The following is a 25,918-nucleotide window of genomic DNA, read 5'->3' on the forward strand; positions in this document are numbered from 1 at the left end:
AGTGGGACTTCCTTGAGTGGGCAGTGTTGGACAACTGGAGGCGTTGAGCGGCATCGGCATCAACTCCAATCATACATTTTCTGTCCCAAGTATTGGTCATACAAGCTCAGTGTGACATGTTGTTGGCCAAGCAAATGTTTCAGATTTAAATGATAAATGTTTCTTGTTGAAACTTATTGCAAAGTCATGCTTGTTTTTAATTTCCGCGCCTGGCTGGTTGAGCAAACCCCATTATATCTCAGTCTTTGTCTCTTCTGAGGAAAAAAAACTTCTAGTCTATGCTTCTAGTCTATGCCCTGTCTATGCTTTGTAAATTTTAGCCAATGACGTAAAACTTGCTTTGTCGTGGATTAATCTGACCCTCCCGCGGTCGTAGTGTAATGCAACTCTCCGGAGGATTGTGGCAAATGACAATCTGACAGGGTTGTCCCATCATACCGTCGGTTCCTGAAACTACACACAGAAAAAGAACTGTAAAAGCACACAGAATGAAAAAAACCCTTATCTATTAAGATCACGGGAGGGTCAAGCCTGGGTTGTTTGGATATACCGAAAACAATTTTCTTTTGTTTGTTTGTAAACGGTTTGGCCAGACAGTCGAAACTTCAGACAGGACAAAAAAAAAAATCATAAACAACAGATCAGAAATGGTTTTGTAGCGAGTAAAGCAGGCGTTGCATTTCTTGAATCCATCCAACAGGCTATGCTAGCTAGCTGCAGCGTAGCACAGAACAAGCAGAGGATAAGGGAGGGAGGATGAACGCTGCAGGACATTATGATTGACAGCACTAAGACCCGCCTCCTGGCTCTGATTGGTTGTTTCTAGTTAGCACTGGGAGAAGGCAGACGGGCTGCATTTTTCCACAGATTATCTGTCTTTTCATGACAGTTTCAACAACATATATATATGTCACACCCATGGTAAGTGTAAACTTTGCAACCACCTGCTTAGACCTTCATCCTTCTGTCAGTCGATCAAAGAAAAATAAATCCCCAGAAGAGACAAAGGAAGGGGAAATAGCAGTCATCGGTCTCAAAGAACTGTTGTTTCCCATCTTAATCTCAGAGTTAAAAGAATAATTGTATATTTAAGAGTAACTGACACACGCTTTGCTGAAACTTGTCGACTGTGGAAAAATACTCGATGGGCGCACAACTCCGGCCAAAAGTCAAGTGCACACTTGCAGATGCTTCTAAATTAAAGGTGCAATTCTCAATGTTTGCGGTCTTGTTACATTTTCTTTTTACTTTTGCTGATTTCACTTGATATTGGTGACCAGCCAACTTGTAAATATTTGAAGTTCGAGCTAAATCTGACATGAGAAGAAACTTCGCCGAGTGTCAGTGAGAAGCAGCGCGGACAATAGAGTCGGAGCAGTCAGTGCCCTGCGGCAGAACAGCTGGAGATCGGTGGAAAGACGCGAGAGGAAATAGGGGATGTAGTTTATACAGTGTCTGTCCTCTTTCCTCTGTCCTTAACAGTATCAAAAATCCTGTTTGTCCGCCAACAGAAGTCATAACAGTCAAGTTTGTTTTAAAGATGACACCTTTGCGAACTGGTTCTACCTGTTCCGTGCTCCAAGTGGGATCATCCACGTTATTTGCATTTTCTAACCTCGCCGTGTTTCCACGCTCCGTCCGTTTGCCACGCTTTCTATCCCTGGAAATTTCCTGCAGCCTCGATCGCTTGGACAGTCACGTTGCTCGATACTCTGGGATGCAGCTGATCGGATTCATTGTGCCCTCATAACAAAACGAAGACGCCGCGCCAAAGCGGAGCCATGTTTTATAAAACAAAACAACACAGATCAGCTCAGTGAGTTCTGGGAAAATCTTTCTTGGCATGTCTGTGAATCGCGTGTCGGCCGCGCAGGTCGAGCCGCCTGCGCTTCGTGTTGGAACCCGCCGAGAGAGATATTTTCCAGTTTGGTGAGCAGCGTGCCGGTGCGTCGGGAGCAGGCGGACGCAGGCCGCTCCTCGGGCACGAGTGGATAAAGCGAAAAGAAATAATAGGGAATGAAGCGAGAGAGAAAAATGAACAATCTGAAACTATGTACGGTGCTGAGGTGGAGGTAAACAACCCGATGCAGGTAATGACGGCTTGAGAATTAGAACCTTGTGTGAAGGGGAGGGGGGTGGGGGGGGAACACATGAACGGAAACAAAGCAGGGACCTGATGAGGGAAATACAAGCATGCACAACTTGAAGAAAGAAACCAAAACTCTTCAACTGTAGACAGACAGACAGACAGACAGACAGAGGCAGGCAGGCAGATGGAAACTTTATTCATCCCTTTGGGATTTTTACCCTCACGGATATTGTAGTTCAGTCTCCCACACACCAATGCATCAAATACTTAAACAATTTTTTTTTTTTTTAACATTAACATTTATCCCTTTAGCCTTTTCACTGTAGCATCAAAGAAAGCAGGACGAGGCGGGAACAACAAAAACAACAAATCAACACGTTACGATCCACGAGGAAAAAAACATGATTCACCTTCTGAAGTGTTGAATCTGTTCACATTACCCCCACAAACTGTGCTAGTGCACAGTTGTCATTCAGTTGCATGAGTTTCAACTTTTTTTCCTTTTTTTTTTTTTTTTTAGCAGATATAAATCTGAAAAGTGTGGCATGCATATATTTTCACTCCCCCTTTTTACTTTTTTTGGTTAGTTCTAAAAAAAAAGAAAACAACCTCCTTTTGTTGCATGTCTACCAGCTTCTGCGAGGCAACCCGGACCATTTGTTCAACAACTGGATTTGCCTCCGAGCTTTGACTAGGACATTCTAACAGACGTGCTATGACGTGAGCCATTCAAATGTAGCAGGCATAGGGCCGTCTTGCTGAAATGTGAGGCTCCACTTACGTTCAAGCGTGTTGGAGAAAAACAGTTGGCGCTGGGGGAAAGTGAAATAACGGTCTCATCCGTTTGAAATTTCTCCAAAGCTTTCTCCCTGACCGGTCACTGAGAGCAAATTATAAGCAGGCCCATTAGGTTGCTGCAGAAAGCAACTGGTTGTCCTGGGGGGCGGGGGGGTTTAGGGGAAAATTGGGTCAAATTTAAATGCACACCACACTTTTCAGTGGTTTATTCCTAAAATAAATGTTGAAAACCATTCAACCAAACCTGGTTTTCAACTCCCCCTCCCCTCCCAAAGCGTTTTTAGAAATGAAAAGCAGACGCGCATCACCTTCCCTGCTCTGCTTCACAATCTCCAATGAATAAATAAGTCAATAAAAATCCCTCTGGATCGCGACCTTAAAACAAGCGCTTCAGACCAGTCCACTCTCTGGACGCCTGTGGTGGGAAAATGTTCTGAATGGGGCAGCCGGGCCTGTGAGGAGCGAGTCTGTGCTGCGGAGAATAAAGACGGCTTCCCGGGGGCCGAGCTAAGGGTGTGTTTGGAAGCAGCAGCTTCACGAATATGGGGCGACATTTTAATCCCCGTCCGCAGGACGCAGACGTCTGAAATACTAGCATAACGCTTTGTCAGAATGACTCTGCCTTTTTTGCACATTAAAACAAAACAAACAACCAAAAAAAAAAAAAAAATAGTTGGCTGGCGGAGCTCCAGCTGCTAAATAATTTTGCGTCAGCGAAGCACATTTGCATACATATGACACAATCGGACAACTCTGCTTATCCAGCGTGACTTTTTTTTCTCTCTCCTTCTTTCTTATCCCTTGCAGTTTGTGCAGAACCCCTGGGAGAACGAGCCTGTCAAAAGGTTACGCAATCAGCCCACCACACTGAGGCGGCACAGACCTCCAGTGTGCTGTAGGGGATGTGTGTGTGTGTGCGTGTGTGTATGTGTGTGCGTGCGTGTGTGTGTGAATGGATAAAGGGGGCGTTTCTTCAGCGAGAGGCAAAGCAGAGGGAAAATCTCAATGTAAGCTGCGCCAGAGTTTTCAGTTTCCTCTATCTCCGCCCCTCAATGCATGTTATATAGTGAAACCTGAAGCGGTGGCTGACAGCCCCACTCTGTCCTGGAAGGCGGCCGTCTGTCAAACATTATGCAAGGTGAGTGCCACATAATTATTTATCGATTAGGCTAATAATCATCTGTCTCATCGTTAGCTGGCTTTGACAAGCAAATATATGTATACATATGTAGTTATCTTCAAACTTTTTTGTGCTGGTTTCCAAGCAGCAGATCTCCGTATGATTGCTTGGAGGGGGGGGGGGGGGGGGAGTGTTTGCCTAACATTCATCCTGAAGCTGAAGAACTGTCTGCTAAAGCTCGGGGTTGGAGCTCAACCCGTTAACCAGTTGTTATCCTGCAATTTTTTTTATTTTATTTTATTCGTGTTGGCCTGTTGTTACATGCTTCTGAGTGTGTTTTATGTGGGTGTTTGTAAATGATTAGTCTTTAACAGGGAAAATTCTGGAAAATTCAGCGAAAGGCAACCAGCTAGTAACGCAACAAATAGCAAAGTTTCATACAGACATGTCACAAGCTGGACTTTGAAATTTAGGTCCCGTGAAATTTGTTCTGTGACAACGATTTCTTTTTAACAAAAACCAACTGATTAGGCCAACTGATTGGTTCAACATGTCGGCAAGTTGCAAATGAACAAGAAGAATGTTGAGATCTTTTTTTTTTTATTTGACAAAACAAACTAAAATAGCAAAAAAAAATGGTATTAATAAGGCATAAAATAAGATTACTTACAAAAAAGATCATGGGAATCTGAGTTGAGATGAAACGGATATATTGGCTGTGGATGACATTTGTGCTACTTTTCCAAAAAAAAAAAAAAGAAACAACTGAGGTAGTCTGTTTTGCATTAATGTCTGTAATGAAAAGGGAATTTGAGCTACATGCTTAAAAATTTGGCATATAAATAATGTCTAAAATAAGCAGCTGAACAAGTAAATTTTACGTTGGTAATTGATGGATATACTCTGAGATTTGAGAAGTCAGGCAACCAGCAACAACAGAAAGAGAAAAGAAATGAACTGGAGAGACGAGTGAAAATGAAAGAAAGCAGGTGCTCGCTCATTTCTTGGTGAGAAAATGTGAGCACCGTTAGTCTTGTGCTGCAACGCACGGTTTGAACAGAACGGTAGATGCTAACTGTTATTATGCCCATCTGTGTTTAGAGTAAATATACATCCAATCCCCGATCTGCACGTAACGCCCGATTCTGATCGAATCTGTGATCGATTTCCGAAATCCCCATTGGTGACATTGCAAATAAAATATTAGCATGAAAGCTGAGCACTGAGGATGTGGCAGTTAATTCCTTCTGCTGTCTCTCATATTTGTCTCAGATGGTAGGAAGAAACAATTAGCTTGAGAGACGTTGATGAAGTTAAGACGGTTAAGCTCATGCTACTCTCCTGTTCGTGACTGTTGAGCAACTAAAGCAGTTCTGTTTCATCCAGCTGAGAGAGCCTCTGGGCGCAGGCAATTATGGATGTGTCAAGCTTCTGGCATGAGTAAGAGGAACCCCAATAATTGCCTTTATGCAAGAAATGTCACAAGTCACTTTAAAACGACATGCTTTCTGCTCTTACATAGAACCAAGCAGCCTAATAGTCTCTGACCACTCAGTTTTATTCTTTCTCCTGTCAAATTGTGAACCGTTATCAGTTATCGGTTCACTCTATATCGCTTTCCTTTAGATATTAGATGTTGATCGCATTTAAGCCCGAACACAAAACAAACTAAGATTAAGATTTCCTTCAGTTCAACCTCAGCTCTGAGCTTTCCAGATTGTTTTCTTAATCCGTTAATCACCTTTAAGCTAGCGGTTGCACTGTGGGGTTCCCACCCTCCGTTCAGTCGGCATGCCGCTACATGCAGAGTGACCCGCTTGCCCTGGAGCTGACGGGCCGCAGAGTGTGAGCACAGACACCCACTCAAGTTCGGTCTGAGGGCGAGGCTCTCGAAACTGCAGTTTGGAGGAGAATGTCTGTTGTGAAATGTTAAGTTGTTAGCAGCCATCTGAACAACCAGGCTTGCGGAAACAACCGCACTGCAAAAACATCACGTCTTGCCAATCTTGGTCTAGTTTCTAGTGGAAATATCTTGGTACACTTGACATTAAAAAAAAAATTACATGCAAGTGTCTTTTCAACAAGACATAGGAGCTTGTTTTAAGTTAATCATTTCTTGATATTGGTGAAAAAGTGCAGCTTGCAAATGAAATACTCTGCTAGTCGAACCAGCACGTTTTCATCGATATTAAGGAATTGTTGCCTTAAAACCAGCTGCTTTATCTCGCTGAAAAGTTACTTGTAAGTTAGTTTTGTTTTATTTCAAGTGTACTATGATATTTGCATCGGAAAATAGACCAAAATACTTGGTAAGACTTCATGTTTTTGCGATGCACGTCCACACGGGACCATTCCCATGTGCACAAAGCCTCCGCTGGAGTTTAACGATAAACACAAGAATATTTTCTATCGTTGTTCCTCAGCCTCCTCTTCGCAATCAAATTGTTTGTTGTGCAGAGGATTTTTGACGGTCGATTGATGAGGTTCTGTGGCAGCTGCAGCACGACAGCAAATATGCAGTTGTTGCTGTCATGTACGAGGCGTTTGGGGGTATAGGTCAGGTTAGAGCTTTGGCCAACGTTTCAGTGTTTTCATAAAAGAGGCGTTTTTGCCGCCCAAGCAAATATATACGAGGGCGAAACTTACACTCTGAAAGCCATTAAAAAAAAAACCAAACACAAAACCGTTTGGGGTCCCCTGAAAGACCATTTCCACAAATGGTCAAAAACTTTTCTGTTTCAAGAAAAAAAGCCCTCGTGTTTACAGCACAAAAAAATATTTTTAAGAATCGGAGGAACAGGAACAAATACTACAGTCACAAACAAAACTTTTGTAGTGGTTAGCTTGAATGCTATTTTATATATTTTAGCATATATAGATGATAAGTCATACTTAACATGCTCCATTTTCAACATATGCTTAACACGAGAGATAATTGCAATGTCGTATAAACAATGTGGTTTTCAGAGTAAATTACTAGACGCGTAACGATACATCCAGTCCAACAGCTGAGACAATCCATCAAATTAGCTGCATGAGCTCCAGATGAAATTTTAGCCAACATCTTTGGACAATAGCTTAATGCAAAAAAGCAAATATAAAACACACATTTTTCAAGCAAAGTATATTAGATTTTGAACTTGAAATAGTCATTTAAACACTAGAGCCTGGTAGGAAGCTGGGAGGCAAATGCTAACGTCAGTAAAGGAAGCTGCTAACCGCTAGCCAGTCGCAGTAGCCACTCTGTGCCATGTTGGTATGAGAAGCCTGGCGCAGGTGAATCACTTTGCTCGGCACAAATTGTGGATAAAGGAGTTCATCTGAAACCTGCAGCAGCTACAGCATCTGCCATGTTTGCTTCATACATTGTTTTACGTTTGATCTTATCGCTTCCTGCCTCCTCTTGCACAAAATTCTGTCACTCACACGCGACTAGGTATATAGGACCATCTGAAAAACATCGTATCTGATTGAGGACCTGATATGGAAGTGGTGCAGGTCTGATTTGAAAAAAGGTCACAGTTGTGCTGTTCAGATTGTATAAATATCTGATATAGATCACATATGGGTGGAAAAATGGCCTGTAGGATCAATAGGTAGCACCGAAACTCGTTCCTTTTCTTGCTTCTTAAAAAAAAAACGGTCTCAAATGAAAATACAACCCGGTGTCACACTCACCCTCATTTTGCGGTTTTAATAATAACATAAACTTACTTCATCAGATGAAGTCACATGCTGACACCTACTTGACAACTCTCTGGGTCTGACTTCATTTGGACAACATGCATTACGTGGTTTCAGTGTTGTGGATGAAATGTTAGATTTCTGTATAAATGAGCAGCATAAAGAACGCTCAGGACAATTTTGAGATTTGGAGTGGTTTTAAAGTGGCAGAAACAGGCTTTGCTGTTGGTCCTGCACTGTCTGCCTACAAACTGGACTGTCAAGTCAGAAATCTTTAAATTTCAAAACTGAGATTTTTCAGACCTCTGTTTAAAGCTGAGAAGATCCTGACTCCACCATAACAACTCCACCTCCCCACCTTAACCAACCGCCTCGCATCTCTTCAAGGTAAAAAACCCCCCCCAAAAACAAACATCAGTCCACCACCTGTCCTCTAACATGCTGTTATGAGAAGAAAATGAAATCAGAAATGTGCCAAATTTAAATTAAGGCTAATAAAAAATGATCCACCATTGTTGGTGTATGTCATTGTTAGGATTTCTGCCTTAGAGGTGTGATACTTGGTTAACTATTTAATATTACACTGAATCATACTTATATGAAAATGGAATAGTTTAACTCTTCTTAATATGTCCACGTTTGTGTCTATTATCAGTGGAGTTTTAAAAGTACAAGGTCTTGAAGAAATATTTACGCCCCATCAAGATTTTTACAATTTTCTGTAACAACCAAAAACTTCATTGGGTTTTAGTAAAATTACATGGGATAGACCAAGACAGAGTTGTAGGGATGCACCGATATAAAAAATTTGGGTCGATACCGATATCCGATATTAATTTTGCTGCTAAATCATGTGCATTATATATATTTCACTGCCTTTCGGCACCTTGAAAACTGCGACCACATGGCCACTGCTTCTCTGATTCAATTAAACTCCCCACAATCCTTTGCTGCATTGCTATCACTGTCACCTGACCAAACAAACACCATATCATCAACCTCCTTCCTTTCCTCCTCCAGCAACAAATGACAGCAAGATGGAAATAAATATTGGCTTTATTTTTGTCGTATCGATACCAAAATGCTGAAAAATGACTAATATCGGCCGATGCTGATGCTAGTGCCGGTATATCGCGCATTCCAACAAAGTTGCATGGTGCATTGTGAAATGGAATTTAAAAATGTTTTGTTACGCTTGCAATGTAAACTGCCTTCAGAAATCAGTTTTAGTATCTGGGTCAGAAGAAGAGCTAAATATGGGACAACCTCGGAGGAAAACAGGACCCAAAAAGATTTAACTAAACATACAGTCATAGCTACAATAGAGGAGTCTAGATCAAAGCATATTCTTGTGTTGGTATGGCCCAGTTAAAGTTCAGAGCCAAGCTGAATTAAAAGAGTTGAAATTCACTGTTAACCGCAGAGGAACTATATAACAATAAGAATTTTACAATTAGTAAAGCTCACGCTGTTAAATTTCTTCTCTTTTTTACTATTTTAATCTCTGCTTTACAGGTTTCCTTGCAGGTATCCACCTTGCGGAAGGTCGAATAAGTTTGGGCATCCACAAATGTCCAAGACTGAATTATAAATATATCTTTTGCTAAATTGACTACAGACAAATACTTCAAGGTTACTTTACTACATGTAACAGGTACAGAAACTTGGTGAGTCCAAGCTAATGGGATATTTTTTTAGCAGAACTTGACTGGTCATCTGTTGTCTATCTTCACATCTGCCAACTTTGAGCCCCCCCCCAAAAAAAGCTTCAAGTTTTGTTTTTTGCTTTGATTGTTTTGTTCTGTATTCTCACCACCTCAAACTGTTCCACAATGGAAAAGTGTTGCCCCATAATTTCAGCAGGTCAGTCTGTCACTCTCTCTCCCTTAACTGCGCAATCACCCGATGTTGTTTCGAATGGATCTGTTGCCACCCTTTGGTGGGATGAAGTTTCACTGTAGACGGTTCTTCTCTAGTGATATTTTCATGCAGTGTGCCTAAGGGATCTTTAAAGTGGCATCCTGCAGGCAACCTCCTTATAAATCACGAACACATCTTTCGATTTGGGAGAAATGGGAAGAAGAGTGAAGGGAAGGAGAGACCTGGCTGTGAGGCCAGTGAGGACTGCCAGTTGCCAGCGCAATAAAAGGAGGGATACTCCGCTTTTGTTGCGCTAAGCCTCCATTCTCGCAAAGTGCCCTCCGAAGACAAGGAACTCTATTTTTACCCCGGTCACAATTTGGCTCCTGTCGCCGCAGACCTTGGCTCTCAAAGCGGCTCCCATTTCCGCACCCCCGTGCGCACACCCCGCACGGAGTCACGCTTGTGCTCGACCTCTGCGCTCCGACAGCAGGAGCGCATTCCTAAAGGTAGCTCCGCACAAAACGGGCGAATAAATGGAATTCCCATCCCATGTGTTGCTTTTTTATAAAAAGAAAAGAAAAGCGGCAGCTAGATTGGCCACACATGGCATAATTTGTGTTTATTGGCATGTGAGGGTGAAAATATGAGGGAGGTTAGATGCGTTTGATGGATTCTCATAACTGAGTTAGAGTGAGCGTGTTCCTTGTAGACTGATTAGCAGCTTGTTTGAGTTTGGTCGGTAGCTGTGACCACATGGTGGAAAGGGTGAAGGGGCAGCGGCGGGGCTGGTGAGAAGTCTGTTAATGCAACCTGCCAGGAGTGAGCACAGTCAGTGGGCCGCCTGTTTCCTCCACTGTGAGACTTTTATTTCAGCAGCACTGGCCTCAGAACTGGGTCCGGATCAGGGATCGACCAGCTCCGAACTCATAACCTGAAGTCAGTGGTGACCTCATCCAAAAGAAAGGGCACATTCGGACGCCAGCAAACACATTTGGTGCCGTTTGCATACCGTCATTATAACTCTTAAGAACTAGCCATGGTACTGAAAATATGTTTCCTGCTTTGGGGATCTTGATTTTTCTCTTTTGTTTTCTTAATCAGCCTCTAGTCAACCAATCAAAATCCTGAAAATTCAAAGTCACAATAAAAGGAACTGCAATCCATTACAATGCACATCAAAAAGTCTTAAAATTCATGCGGGAAAGCAGAGGGTATTAACTCCTTAAACATTGCACTTACTACTACTTATAAATTGTGGACTACTCATTCTTAAATATGGAGAAACTATATGTAGTTTTATACTTTTTTGGGTTGTTTTTTTTACCTCACCTTACATACATAAAAAAAAAAAAAACATGTTAAAGTGTGACTCATATCCAACCCCAATCTGAATAACCCAATTTTGGTCTTTTCATACAAAAAAAATCCAATTTGCGACTCTTCCCTATGTGGTATGAAATGGCAATTAACTACTTTTACGACGTTGACTAAGTGTTTTCTTTCTATTACCTTCCCTTGTGTTATGATTTTGTGACAATACTGTTGACTCCCATTGCTGCGGGTAAATAATGATCACCGACGTTCTTCTCCTGCCTCTGCTGGTCTCTTTGGGAAACCGTTCACACAGGAGTGTGATTGTAGTCGCATTTAATTAGAATGAACAACTGTGCAAAAAATAAATCGGATTTCAGCAATTGAATTGAGCGTCTTGATGCTACATTCACATGCTACATGCATGTGAATGTAGCTTCTTCTTTTTTTCCTGTGAGCAACCCCATTTTCTCATGCCGCCCCGCGCAACCTGTACAACCCATATCAAAATGGCGACTGCATATCATCAGAGTTCCAAAGGGGAAATTTAGAGGGTTATTATAAGTTGCTAAATACCTTAGAGTAATTGTTAGGTGATCTGGCCTTTGGTATAAACTAAAGATTGTGTCTCCAAGTCTTTGCAAAAGTTTGTGAACCCAATGAACCTTTCGTCATTTAGTCTCAACGCAACCATAAACCTGAATGCATTTTATTGTAGTTTTATTAGATGGATCAACTCAAATCCTTAAATGAAAGGGGAAGAAAATAACACATTTAAAAGTTCCTACATTCGCAAATATGAAGCACGTGGCATACATTTGTGTTCAAATTAAGAATTTGTGGAAATACTTGAAAATGTGAGCATCCTTCCATAAAATTAGGGAAAACATTTGTCCGATTCATCCTTTTCAAGTCAGTCTCTGTGCTCCGTTTGATGCAGGTGAGAAACGAGATGCAGAAAACACGTCCAAGGCGGAGCCGTCCAACGGTCATGGCAGGCCGGTGGACATCGTCCCCAGCACCGAGGAGAAGATGATGGACAGGGGCCAGTGGGGCAACAAGATAGAGTTTGTCCTATCTGTCGCCGGGGAAATTATCGGCCTGGGCAACGTCTGGCGTTTCCCCTACCTTTGCTACAAGAACGGAGGAGGTGAGCTCCAAGAATCGTCTTCATGGTTCGTGGCAAACTGTCTGATGTCTGAAGCACGACATCAGACAGTTGCGCAGGACCTAATTAAGTCAAAACGGAACATGGGTGTGGTACCAGGGATGTGAAAAGAAACCGGGACCTGTTATGATTTGTAGCCCAGCTGAACCTGGTGGACTTTCTTTTTACTTTTCATTGTCACGCCCCACAACTGTGGCACTAACGCTGTTCATCTGCTGTTCTCAGTTATTTGCACATATTTAATATGGAGCAGAAGCCACATTGAGTTAGTGGTAGGGATAATCGATAGCATTTGCAAGTTCACATCTGAGGATTTTAGACCTCACAGGCAAACGCAGACATTTTGGAAGTACAAAGATAGCTAGATGTCATTTGTGAAAACAAATAAAAGAAACCAATGTTGTGATGCGACACTCTACGTAGAAAATGTGTTTAAATAGTACTATCCTTTTCAAATGAGAACTTTTACGAAATCTGACATGTTACAACCAGAAACGTCCATAGATTTTATTGATTGTATGTGACAGACCAATGCAAATTAGTGCATAATCTGAGATGGAAGGAAAATGATTCCCAGTTTTAAGCGCCTTTTTCTCTGGCACCATCACATAAAGTCCACTGCAACTGACAGCCTTCAGAAATCACCTAAACAATAAATAGAGAGTGTCATTTAAAAACTGCTGTTTACAAAAGTTAACCAGTCGGTCTGACCAAGCTTTTGCCGTTGAGCAGAGAGGAATGGGAAAAGTGTGTCGATGTCGAAATCCGGTGGAGACGTTGCCCAAAAGGCTTGCGGTACTGCAAAATTCAAAGTCATATGAAGTTTGTGCTTCCAACAAAATGTGGAATGGCTTATGGGGCATAGATATTTATGCAAGATGCTGTGTTTTTGCTTACCCAGCTGTAAGTATTAGACAGTCTTAACGTGTTTATGAACTGTTGCCTAAATGTATACAGGGGCTTTTTTTATTCCATACCTCATCTTCCTGTTTGCTTGTGGCATCCCCGTGTTCCTCCTGGAGACTTCTTTGGGACAGTACACCAGTGAGGGCGGCATCACTTGCTGGCGGAAAATTTGCCCGTTGTTTGAAGGTAATGTGGGGGGTTTTTTTGTAATTATTATTCTGCCTTGAAACATTTTGAGATTATTTCTCTTCTGTACGCACGTTTTCATGTTATTGTTTACGTCCAGAACTTTTGAGCATGTGCACAACAACGGAGGGCAAAAAGTCTATTGCCTTCTGTAGCCACGCCGCAGTCAGAGAACAATTCTGGTAACAAAATGAAACCTGGAGATGTAACTATTCTTAATTCAGTGTTTTGTGCCACAACAAAACAAAAAAATAACACAGAAAAACCTTTGAAGAATAACTCAAGACCACTCGTATTCTTTTCTCTGTGTCGGCTATGCTACGTAAAGACTCGTTGCCATAGCAACTGACTGACAATGCCACTAATGTATCAGGACTGAACACCAAAACATTTCCCACACAAAAAAGCAGAAGATTCAGTCTGGTAAAGCATTGTGTTTTCATGCTGTATGTGTATTTTGTGATAGTTATTATTATTATTATTATTATTATTATTATTATTATTATTATTATTATTATTATTATTATTATTATTATTATTATTATTAGCTAATTTAAACACCTGCTCTGCTGATGATCGGTGAGAGGGTTGGTGTGTTGGTTGCTTTTTTCTTTTTTTGTAATGAACCGAAACACCGAAATCCACAGCACATGTACATGTTAAGGTTGTCAAGCTAGCTTAAATAACCTACTTTTACATTATTTTTTATTAAATTTGAACTTTTTTTCTGTCATCTAGTTGTCATAGTGTGGACAATCAGTTGCAAAGCAGTGCATCCCTTTCTCTTTTATACACCACAAGTACATTTAAGACTTTGCGCCTTCAGAGCTAAAACTACTGGTGATTGTTGGTGAGCAGTTTTTCGGCCTACAGCCGGGAGCTGGCGTCACCCTGCAACCTGTCTGTATGTGTTGAAGGTAAATATCGTTTGGTAGGTCAGTGCAGAAATACACAGCAAGCTTCATTCTTACGGACCACATAAGATCCATAAGAAACTCGGGGCGTCACCGTGGAAAAAAACAAGCAAACATGTCTGTGCAACGCTGTGGCTTGACAGAGGAATTCCAGACATGTCAGTGCAAAACGTTTGTGGTTGTGAATTATTAGAATAAGCGCACATGCCACACTGAAATCAATTAAGTATATGTAGAAACAATAGGAGGCTATATATTAAGTGGGGTTTTTTTTTAATGGGAAAGTCTAATAGGGAAAGTTGAGGCGTGACATCTTGGAAAGAAGCACATACACGTGCAGAAGCAAAGGTTTAGTCCAGAACTCGGATGCCTGGGAGTCATTATAAATGTGCAAAAATGACTTCCATGTGAATCTAAAGCTTCAGCTTAGATTGAGTGGAAGAAAACTCAACAAACTGATCTCACTTAATTTGTTGTTTGTTTTTCTTAAGTGACTCCCCTTCTCTTTTTTTTACATGCATATCAGGAGTGGGTTATGCCACCCAGGTGATTGTCGCTCTCCTGAACATCTACTACATTGTTGTGCTGGCCTGGGCCATATTCTTTCTCTTCAACTCCTTCACCTGGGATCTTCCCTGGGCATCTTGCAACAACACATGGAACACAGGTGAGGCGATCGATGGGACAATAAGACTATTTTTCATTACCGCAGGCAGGGTCAGTTGTTTCTCAATTTGGACAGTTTTTCCGTGGATTCATGCTGTATTTTATGCTGCATTTTATGCATACTCAGAAGTTAAGGTGGAGAAGTTGAGTTCCCAGTTGGAAATGCAACAACAACAACAAAATCTCCTGAAGTTTAACATCCATGCTGGCAGTGTATAAAACACAGTGAAAGTCAGAGGGATAAGCTGGACTTAAAAATTCGGACAGTACTAATGGACGACCTCTATTTTCAAACATGTTAAAATATAATGAAAAAGAAAATTTACGTTGTCATCAGCTTCTATTACGACGTGAAAGTTGGACTGTTCAAGTTCCCGGGTGGAAATGCAACGAAGTCGCAAATCTGAATTGGAAAGTGTAAGGTCTCCAAACAGCCATTAGTTTGGTATCCATCATGGATGCCGGAGCTGCATGTGTAAAACACAAAGAAAGTCAGAGGTATGAAGTATTTATTATATTTCTGAAAGCTTGGATTTCCTTAAATCATAGGCAAAACACAGGGTGGTACAAAATCTTTTATTTCAGAGAAGATAAATAAGGAGAAGATAAATGCATCGTCTTTGTCTTGTATACATAATAGTAGTTTGCCATACAGTTTGCAGTACCTATTTTCTAATTTATGACTCAGACGCATTAACTTGACGGCGATTCATCTGACCTCTGACTATTGAGTGCACCAGTCGTGCCACAACAATTAGTAACTCCGTTTGTACAATTTGCCACAGATGTGAGATTCCTAAAATAAATCCTACTTTAAATACAATTTCAAACGCATCATGAGCGCCATAGGATTAGCCAATCCTACTTTTAGTCGCCTTGTAGGTAGATTGGGCTCAACATACTGTATGTGTGACATAATTGCTAGATTTGACTTTCAAGTTCTGAGGCATATTCAGAACAGTAAAAAGCCATTTCCATTCCCTGAAGCGTTTCAGACTGTAGTGGTTCTGAGATTACAGCTTTGTATACATTCTGCTTCTTTGGGTTATTCTTTTCCTGCAACAATGAAAGAAAGACATTCGTTGACTAACAACTGGGTTATAGTGAACAAAGATAAGATAGACAGGAACATGATTGAGCAGCTAGCTGGGCTTCCACCTTTAAAGGCTCATTAGTAAACAACATAGAAAGTCTGAATTACTTCTTCTTTTTTTTTTTTTTACCTCAACTCAGAAACTTTAAACTACCTCAATATCTATCTGGCTGCTGCTTATGTTTAACATTTAAATGCAGGAGAATATTTGTAATTCTATCCGATTATCAGCTAAACTTTCTGTTGTCTATTCGTGTAATGAATTTAACCTCAGCCACATGTTAGCTTTGCCGCTAATAGCTTGCTTGCTAACATGTACCCACAGCCTCCAAATTCAAGCTTTTCTTCTTTTTTTTTGTTTTTTTTTTTAGGAACCATAATTGAATGTCACAACTTTGATGTTTTTCAGTGGTTTCCCTCATCATTTCGTTCATTCATATTGCTACTTGCTTTAAGTTGCGGGACTGAGTGTTCCCGCTCCACTTCACTGTTCCCCCTCAGCGGCGGCATTGCTTCTCTCGTCCGAGTGTAACTTGGAAACCTCTGAGAAAGCTTGGATTTCTTCGCGGGAATGAATGTCCTTTTTGTCTGTTCTTCATTCAAGATTCCTGCATGGCATTTCAGAGGGGAAACGGCTCCGTCAATCACCATGAGAACGCCACCTCTCCCGTCATTGAGTTTTGGGAGTAAGTTCCGTTTTTCTCGGCCCTTTGTTTCGCCGGCTCCTCAAGGTAGTTCACCAGATGTCCGTCACTCCACAAGTGATTCGAGCCTCTTTCAGAATTGGAATCGCTTCAGATTGTGTTGCTCGTTTGTCAAAGGACGTCGGCGTGATCCTGGGATTGCTTGTGTCCCGCAGGCGTAGAGTCCTGAGAATTTCCTCTGGCATTGACCACATTGGCGCGTTAAACTGGGACCTGGTCGCCTGCTTGGCCGTCGCGTGGGTCATCTGCTACTTCTGCATCTGGAAGGGAGTCAAATCAACTGGGAAGGTGAAGTCGTCTCCATAGGTTGAGGGATATGAGCGAAAATAATGCAAAGGGAACTGATAGTTTGACAGAGTCGCTGTGTTTCTTTGCAGGTGGTTTACTTCACGGCTACTTTCCCGTACATCATGCTGTTGGTCCTGCTGATCAGAGGAGTCACTTTGCCCGGAGCCTTGAGGGGAATCCACTATTACCTTTACCCCGATTTGGGACGACTGTCTGACCCCCAGGTAGGTTTAAGACTTGTGCAAGTCCACAGTTCTCTCCTGATACAGTGACTGGTTTCTTTCGACTTTCCCATGATGTTACACGAGGTAAGCAGTGAGTTTCAGGTGTGCCTTAAATGACACCCGCAGTTAACTCAGGTAACTCAAACCTGAGTTATCTCAGGTTTGAGTTACCTGAGTTACCTCAGATTAACTCAGGTATTATCAATAAACCTGTCAGAAGCTACCAGACATGGCATCGAATGTCCCAAATTGTTTAAAGGCACAGTAATCTTAGCGTATTTGAACTTTTGACTGAAGAAAGTCATAAAAACTGTCTTAAAAAATTCTCTCTCTCATTATTTAGCAACTAGAAAAAGAAATTGATGGGAAAACCTTATTCTGATTTCCCACCAGACAGTTTGAAATAAACACATCTTCTTTTATATAGTTTCAGGTTCCGATTGTATGTTAGAATAGACAGATTAAGTCTTTAGCTTTAAAATAAGTTATAAATTTATGTCAGTAGCTTTTGATTCCTCATACAAATGAACAATTGGTGTAAATTGACTTCACAATGACTGCAAAGTTCAAATCATCTCACCCAGTAACTATAAAAAACAGGTCTCTTGTGACGTAAGACACTCTCAACAGTAGGGAAATTAAAATCAGATGAAATTTCATTGACCAAATCGTAATTGAACCATGTAAATCAGTTTTTTTGTCCTGCCGGAGAATTTCTAATATGCAGATTGATTGTTTTGTTCGCTTCTACTGTCTCTCTGAGAGCTGCATACCGATCCAGCATGACAATCCAAGAAACAGGCCTCCCTCCTTTTCTTTTCCTCTCATGTCTCAGGGAATGAATAGGAGTCCCGAGAGTGCTAGCCAAGTCAAGCTAGACCGGTAGAGCCGCTATCTTGGAAGTATCTGTCTTTGTTAAATGTGATTTCCAGTATTTGTGCTGTTGGCTGGAACTCCAGTCAGCCAGATTTTATGTCCTGCATGCAACAGGAAGAAAGGCAAAACCAAATGATTAAATTACACGAAACCATACGAAGCTAGGGTTAGAAACCGTTTAGTGTCACAGTCCAGCTGAATCAGTTTAAAAGATGCATTGGTTTCTTTATGGTGAGCAATCTCTACCGCAGATTTGAGTATCGCTAGTTTTTTGTAAGTTTCTTGAAATTAAAATTTGTTGAGTTGATGAATCAAGTAGGGTAACAATTCAGCTAAAATTCAGAGGAAAATTCACCAGCATGTGGTGATTAATATAATCAATATTTAAAATAGATAATTCAACTAAGACCCAACTACTAAGGATTTAAGTATCCTTAACACACAAAAAAGCAAACATAAAGAGCAAAGCTACTAAAATGTAAATGAAGGAGTTAATTCAACATTTTCCTGAAACTGTGCCACCCTAATTCAGAAGCAGGACTAGTACTTAATTATTTAAAGATTTTAAAATGTCTTTTATGTGTCTTGGCTTTTGTGCAGGGAAATCCTTTTTGAGCTTTACACATTTTGGTGATTATGGGTTGCCTCATGTGGTTGTAATGACTAGACCAACGATTCAGTGTGGTTATTACGAAGGGACTTTAGAGAAAAGCAGTTCAAATATCATCTGTTTGTGTGTGCGCTACAGTTTCATTTCAGAATGTGAGTGCTCAAAGTATTTTGGTCTTTTTGACTCAAAAGGAGTGGCTGGCCGTTTTTAGCAGCGTTCAGTTATGACAAAATTTACACTTGCAGCCCTTTTGGTCACCGGGCGTGGGAGAGTGGCCGCGTGGCACCAAGGCAGCATGGGCGCTGCTCAAACCGCGATAAGAACAAAATGTTTCGTCTTTTATCACCTAAAGGAGAGGAGCAAGTTTCAACTGGTGACTGCCGAACTGCACAGCTTTGTTCTCTGAGATGATGAACGGGGTCTCGAACATGTCTTCACAGATCATCCACCTAAAGGCTTTTAAAGGGCTTCCTGTCTTCTAGTCACGCTGTGAAATTCTGGCTGGATGACTGTACAGCCTTAAAGCATACAGTATATCTTAACCATGCAAATGTATGAATGTATATTAGTCTCTCTGGACTTTAATATGTACGTGATTTCTTTGTGCCAAGGTCTGGATGGATGCTGGAACGCAGATATTTTTCTCATATGCCATCTGCCTGGGCTGCCTTACAGCCTTAGGAAGCTACAACAAATACAACAACAACTGCTACAGGTAAGGCTAAAAAAAAAAAAAAAGTCAGTTTTTCTACCTACATTATTTTTAATATCACTTGTTTTGCATCATTACCTCGTTATAGCGGTTGCCAATTTGTTATTACAAAACCTCAGTCAAGTCTGTGTCGGTGTCCTATTTTAAACATCATGCCTCGTTTCTGCCGTTTCCAGGGACTGCGTGTGTCTCTGTTTCCTGAACAGCGGCACAAGTTTTCTCGCCGGCTTTGCCATCTTCTCCATTTTGGGTTTCATGTCCTTTGAGCAAAACGTGCCGATCTCAGAAGTGGCCGAATCTGGTGTGTGTTTGTTCCAACAGGGTCGCTGAAAGCTTAAAGACATTTATTTATTTATTTATTTATTTATTTGTTTTCAACATCCAACAAAGACAACAAAAATTTTTGAGGTCTTTTTTTTTCTTTTTTTTTTCTTTTTGTGCGTGTCCAGGTCCCGGTTTGGCCTTCATAGCATATCCTCGCGCTGTCACCATGATGCCCCTTTCCCCTCTCTGGGCCTGCTGTTTCTTCGTAATGATTGTGTTCCTGGGACTGGACAGTCAGGTACAATCGACAACACAAAAGCTATTCGATTCGTGCTGAGTCATGCTTTGATTTTCACTTCTTCACTGTGTTAGTTCGTGTGCGTGGAGAGCTTGGTGACAGCCATGGTGGACATGTATCCCTCCGTCTTCCGCCGCAAAAACCGCAGGGAGCTCTTCATCCTGGCAGTAGCTGTGGTGTCCTTCCTTTTGGGACTCATCATGCTGACAGAGGTACAAACACACTTCAGAGTGTACATAGATGCCAGTGAGCATATTCTGGTGTAACCTTAAACAAGGTTTCCCCCAGGATATTTGCTAAGCCTGGTGGTTGAGCGCTATGGCAGTCATTCAACCATCATGTTTTTGAGTTAAAAATATTTAAAGTTTACAGGAAATTTGAAAATATCACTTGATAATTATGCGTTATTGAAAGATTGGAGGATTAATACCTGAATATCAACTATAAAGTCTTAAAAAATGCAAACATTTTAAAAAGACTTTAAAAAAAAAAAAAAAAAGAAGCAACGCTTAGCCTGGTGGGGCAACAAGTAAAGCCTGGTGTCCTGCCAGGCTTGTAATACACTGGGGGAATCCCTGCTTAAAGCTGCAGTATGTAATTTCTACAAAAATATGTTTTTCCTCATTTATTAAAACTATTTGTAGTGACAGTATAATATGAGATAGATAATCTGTGAAAAGATCGAGCATACATTAGGGTGATTGACAGCACTAAGACCCTCCCCCTGGCTTTTATTGGTTGTTTCTGACCGAGCAGTGTTTCTGCAGTTAGCACTGGCATAAGGCAAAGGAACTCTACTTCACAGATTATCTGTCTTATATTATACTGTCACGACATGGTGATCATTTTAAGAAGTATGTAAAAAAAAAATAGATGTTTTTCATAAAAGTTACACCCTGCAGCTTTAAGAAAATTCTGGAAAAGCAAATAAAACATCAGAGAAAATAATAAAGAGGTCAAGCTGAAATTCATTCTGGCTGATAACTATATATCATGCAAGGCAAATGTAGATATCTGATTGTATCTAGTTGAACTCTTGCCTGTTTGTGCCTACAGGGAGGCATGTACGTCTTCCAGCTGTTTGACTACTACGCAGCCAGCGGGATGTGCCTTCTTTTCGTGGCTATTTTTGAGACTGTTTGCATTGCCTGGGTTTATGGTGAGTCAATGTATTTAGCTTTTTTGTGTGTCTTTCTTTCCATAAATAAGTCACTTCAAAGCGCTGACGGCAGTGAAACTGTGTCTTCCCTCAGGTGCTGATCGTTACTATGACAACATAGAGGATATGATCGGGTACCGTCCCGGCCCCGTCATTAAATTCTGCTGGCTCTTCTTTACCCCAGCAACGTGCTTCGTAGGTTTCATGTTTATTTTCAGTGATATTTTACAGCATATTGCTGAAACGACAGCGACCCCTTCAGGACGACATTAAAATTGTAGCTCACTCATTCTCAAAGCAGCCTGCCGCTTTCTTCATCTTCATTTTAATAAAGAAAGTTATGTTGAAATACAAATATCAGTTATTGCGTGAAAGCAAAACACATATTAAAGTCTTGCAAGTGGAATAACCAACATGACTTTTTGTTTTCACTTCACAGGGAACCTTTGCCTTTGCCTTGATCAAGTACTCACCTCTGAAGTACAACAATGAATACGTGTACCCAGTATGGGGGGACGGGATTGGCTGGGTTCTGGCTCTGTCCTCCATGCTCTGCATCCCTCTGTGGGCGGCAGGGAAACTCTACTATACTCCAGGAACGCTTAAAGAAGTAAGTTTCCTCTCGTTTTTAGATGTACCGAGTTGAGTGCAGGAGGGAAAATTTAATCCGTTTTCTGTTTTTTTCTTTGCTTTATGTAAGAAAATTTGAAAAAAATTAGTGAAGACACTCTTAGAATCTGTATAAAAACACTAGTGGCGCACTGGATAACGTATCTCTAAATGTCAGTCTGCAAAAAGCTACTGAAAAAACTAAGGATTTGCTGTGCAGCTTGCATGTTAGCGTTTTGAGCGCTTGTTTCCTTTCATTAAGAAGGTCCTGGGTTCGAATCCCAACTTCGACTCTGAATGTTCCCCAGTTGGTTTTCTCTCTGTGCTCTCTTGTGATGGACTTAGGATCTGCCCAGGGTGTACTTTGTCTTGCATTTATATATTAATTTACACATCAAAGTATTGGTGACCAAAGTGCCTATTCCTGTCAAAATAGCATTTTTTTTTTAAATCAAGCATAAAATCTATCATATTCAAGATGGTGCTGTTATCTTCCATACAAGTATGGAGGTGACTTGGACCTCAAAAAGCTCTTTTTGTTTCAGAAAATCATGTTTTAAGAGTATTGGCATGCTTTAAGAAGCAATGGAAAGGCTGGTAGTGATTTATCTATTTTCATACTTTCAAGAGTAATATCTTGACTCCAGATAAATAGAGATTAGATATGATAAAATTAAATATGGGCTTATTAAAGGGGCAGAATCATGTAAAATCAATTGTTTTGAGCCCTACATGATGCCATAATGTTATTCCCACCTCAAAAACACACATGGAGTGTTGCCTTTATTCTTTTATACATGTTTAAGAAATCCTTTAATCTCCCACGGCAACCATTCTGCTGTGCAAAACGCCTGAATGACCCTAGCTCCACATTCACGGCACAGCTGCTCCTCACAGCTGCAGTTTCCAAGCTACTGATTGTCTGTCTCGCAGGGCACCCCTCGCCCTCCTTCACTCCCCCACTCAGCTCCTTCAGACTAGCCAGCAGTAATTAGCAAACCCCTGGTGAAACTGCGCATGTGCTCAGCTCATTGTGCGAGCTACTTCTCAGTGAAGCGCTGGTAAAAAACGTTTTTAAAACAGTTAATAGATGAGCGATGTTGAGATGACTTCCCGAAGGCGGAGCTTCAGAAAGAGCAGGAGTTGTTAAAGAGACAGAGGCCCAATTTCAAGGTGTGAAATCTGAAAATAAAAATTATTTTGAGTCACAGCATTTTTTTTACAACAGCCGAAGGTAACATAGTTACTGGATTATGTTATAAAATGGGACTATGTGTCTAGAAAGCATAATATTACACCTTTAACAGACCAATCTTATCTAGACAGTTACTCAATTTTTTTTATTGTGTTTTGATTGGATTTGTGCTACACCCTTTCCAGCGCCTCATTCTTCTCACCACTCCTTCCACTGACTTACCAACGACGAAGCAACAACAAGGGAGGCTGATGGGCGTCCAACCTGGAGACGGCGACAAACCCCAGCAGAAAGCTCCTCCCACCAGAGATGGCTACTTCCCTGTAGACGAAAAAGAGTCTCACTGCTAGAGACTTGGGAGTCAAACTCTCTCTCTTTCTTTCTTTTTTCCTTTCTCTCTCTCTCTCTCTCTCTCTCCCACTTTCTCTCTCACTCCCTTACGTCAGGTGAAGACTTTCAGAGCCACCATACCTGTAACTGCACCTCTTGCTACTGGATCTTCCTCCCTCGTCCCGGTGCCTTGAACAAAACATTCTCCATCCTCTTTTGGAGAGCGTGTCAGCATCTCATTTGCCCATGGCAGAGTAATGTGTACATTTGAAAACGTGACCACTATAGGTTCTCAGTGGCAAAGAAATTTGCTTTCTAAGGAAGCCTTTTCACCTGTTATGGACATCTGTAATGTTCAGTTAGTTTGACGCGACGTTTCGGTAACTTTCGTTCATTTTTAACGGCCTGGCCTGCAGCAGACGGAGCACAAGAAGTGTCCCGACACTGACTGCAGCGTTCATGAAAAGCTAACTTGAATAACATTATTGACTTTTTAATTGCATTTTTTAATTATTATTATTAATGCAACATATACGTATGTCTTGGATACAGTTCTGCAGGGATGACTTTTGTCATCTCTGCGCGTTCGTACACTATCTTGAAAAAGTTTGAAAAGTCTGGAAACCTGGAATTATGGGGGAAAAGGCGATTCTTTGTCTGAAAATATGGTTCAAGTTTCCAGACTTTATTTCTTATCGTACCTTTTTCTATTAAACAAATGGAAATTTCCATAAGCAGCATGATTTTTACACTGTTTTATATTTGAATACACGTTATGTTTCATCTGTGATTTTCCACATTGGATTTTAAATTCAAGATGTTCACCATCACCGACTTGAGAGGGAAAAAAAAAAAACTGACATTTTACTGCTTCTTCACTGAAGGCCAAAAGTGTCACATTAAATGCCACAGCAAGTGTTAAGCAAATATTTATGGATGTGACCATTTAAATAAATAACAATGCAGGACAATGCAGAATAAATAAATACATTTCAGCAATTATTAAATGTTTCTTGATTACAGAAATAGACTTATAGCATGTATTCTCTATATTTCAAAAGTGCATGTGCTGAAGTATTTATTTTCTTACCTTATTCAATAGTATTAAATTTGTTTTATCTGTCAACCTGATCCATCGTTAGGAATTTCAAATATGATGAAAGAAAATATTCATATTTTCTAAAAAATGATAAATTACAAGATCCATGTTGTCTTATAAATTCTATTTTTATTTAAATAATCACATGAACAGCCATGACTAGGTCGGCTCATCTTTGCAGACGAGCTCTTCTCATTCAAGTCGGTTTTGATGTCAAACATTAAAGAATCGGAATAGAATAGATCCTGATTCACAAATAAGTGTTGAGTTTGAAGTAAAACTGATCCAAGTCCAGTAGTTGTAAAAAAAAACAAAAAAAAACAGCAATGGACCAGTCCTTTAAAGTGTCAAAACAAAAAATTGGGAGCCAACATCAGTGTTGTAGTTTTTTAATGCTTTGTGGAAAAAAACACCTGGTCTCTACAGGTGTTTTTGAAATGATTGTAATGCACTTCAATGTCCAAAATGTTCTAAATGTAAACATTTGAGCCTACAAAGTGGAAACCTGTGTAGGAACCCTTAATTTCAACACCCTCAATACCACACTTCTTTCTCTCCTTTCTTTCTTTCTTTCTTTCTTTCTTTCTTTCTTTCTTTCTTTCTTTCTTTCTTTCTTTCTTTCTTTCTTTCTTTTTTTTACCGAAGTATACTAATAAGTGCTGCTTGAGAGAACTTGAGGTGAGGAATGTAGCTCAAAGGACCAATCAGATAAGCTGTTTTGTTTTTTTTATCCCGTTGTAATACTTTGGAAAATTACGATTTAATTTTTCACCTGCTTTACTGAATTTTACAGAGTTGCATGGTTATTTTGTTTGTCTTTTTTTTTTTTTTTATCGTTTCCTTTTACTTTTGATGTTGACACAGTTTTACCTTAGCTGGGGGTGTCTTGTATCTAATATACAGGCTTTTTTATGCCGTTAAAATGCAAAGGTTCTTAAACAGGGTGTTGATCTGGGAAAGCTGGTTGATATGTTTCTTTTTAAAAAAAAAAAAAAAAAGCCTTATTTGATTTCTTTTCTGGTGCACACGACAAACCTCAGACTTGGTCCATGTGGGAATGAATGTACAATAACCGATTACTATACAGAACAATTTATACAACTTTTCTATTGTGAAATATGTTTTTATGACTGATTAATATCACCTTAAATTTAAAACAATGCTTTCTGTTTTTCTGATGTTATTCATTTTACCTTACCTGATTTTCATATAACTGTCTTGGTATATAAAAATAATAAAACAATCTGTTGTTGCAGTTGGAATTTTCTTGTTGGAAGCATAACTTTATGTCTGCATGTTATAACACATGTCACTTTGCATTTTAACTGTCCTGTTTTAAAACTGTGTCATTTAAAGACCTGCTTTACAAAAGACCACCTTTTGAGGGGTTAAATACCTTGTGAAAACAGCCAGGAGTTATTGCTGAGTCACAGGCTGTGGAAAAATACCTGCATGGAAAGTAAGCGGAAAAGATATCACTCTGTGTACATATTTGAAGGAGTCTGGCAAGATTTACTGGTATAAACAAGGTTAAGTTCTTGACTATTCTTGTTCCATACTATAGATTGCTGTTGATTAATCATTAACAAATTTTATAAGTTTTCCTGGAAGACGTAGGTGCTCCCATTTTCTGTCTGACAATCAATACACTGAGAATTTCCTCCTTAAAATTCAACATTATATCATTTCTAATGCAGTAAATCATAAATATGGTTGCTTGCAATTGTAGAACCAAAATGGCACAACCCCATA

At 40.4% G+C, this 25,918-nt stretch overlaps 1 protein-coding gene across 1 annotated transcript; it reads left to right on the forward strand.

The window, feature by feature from the left end:
- Positions 1-858: 858 nt before the first annotated feature.
- Positions 859-25,426, forward strand: LOC102236436 (sodium- and chloride-dependent GABA transporter 2-like). Its single transcript, XM_014472982.2, has 16 exons — positions 859-2,090; positions 3,695-4,025; positions 11,806-12,015; positions 12,991-13,125; positions 14,566-14,706; positions 16,403-16,484; positions 16,658-16,790; positions 16,880-17,014; positions 19,112-19,215; positions 19,389-19,513; positions 19,662-19,774; positions 19,849-19,986; positions 20,831-20,933; positions 21,028-21,128; positions 21,373-21,543; positions 22,923-25,426. The coding sequence occupies exons 2-16, from the start codon at positions 4,019-4,021 to the stop codon at positions 23,085-23,087; spliced, it is 1,863 nt and encodes a 620-aa protein (XP_014328468.1). The 5' UTR covers positions 859-2,090; positions 3,695-4,018; the 3' UTR covers positions 23,088-25,426.
- The last annotated feature ends 492 nt before the right edge of the window (positions 25,427-25,918 follow it).

Source organism: Xiphophorus maculatus, chromosome 2 (genome assembly GCF_002775205.1).
Source record: "Xiphophorus maculatus strain JP 163 A chromosome 2, X_maculatus-5.0-male, whole genome shotgun sequence".
In the NCBI taxonomy this organism is placed as follows: domain Eukaryota; kingdom Metazoa; phylum Chordata; class Actinopteri; order Cyprinodontiformes; family Poeciliidae; genus Xiphophorus; species Xiphophorus maculatus.

Coding starts and splice junctions, on each gene's coding strand:
- LOC102236436 (XM_014472982.2), top strand. Junction 19,775..19,848: donor TCCTGGGACTGGACAGTCAG/GTACAATCGACA, acceptor TCACTGTGTTAG/TTCGTGTGCGTGGAGAGCTT. Junction 19,987..20,830: donor GACTCATCATGCTGACAGAG/GTACAAACACAC, acceptor TTGTGCCTACAG/GGAGGCATGTACGTCTTCCA.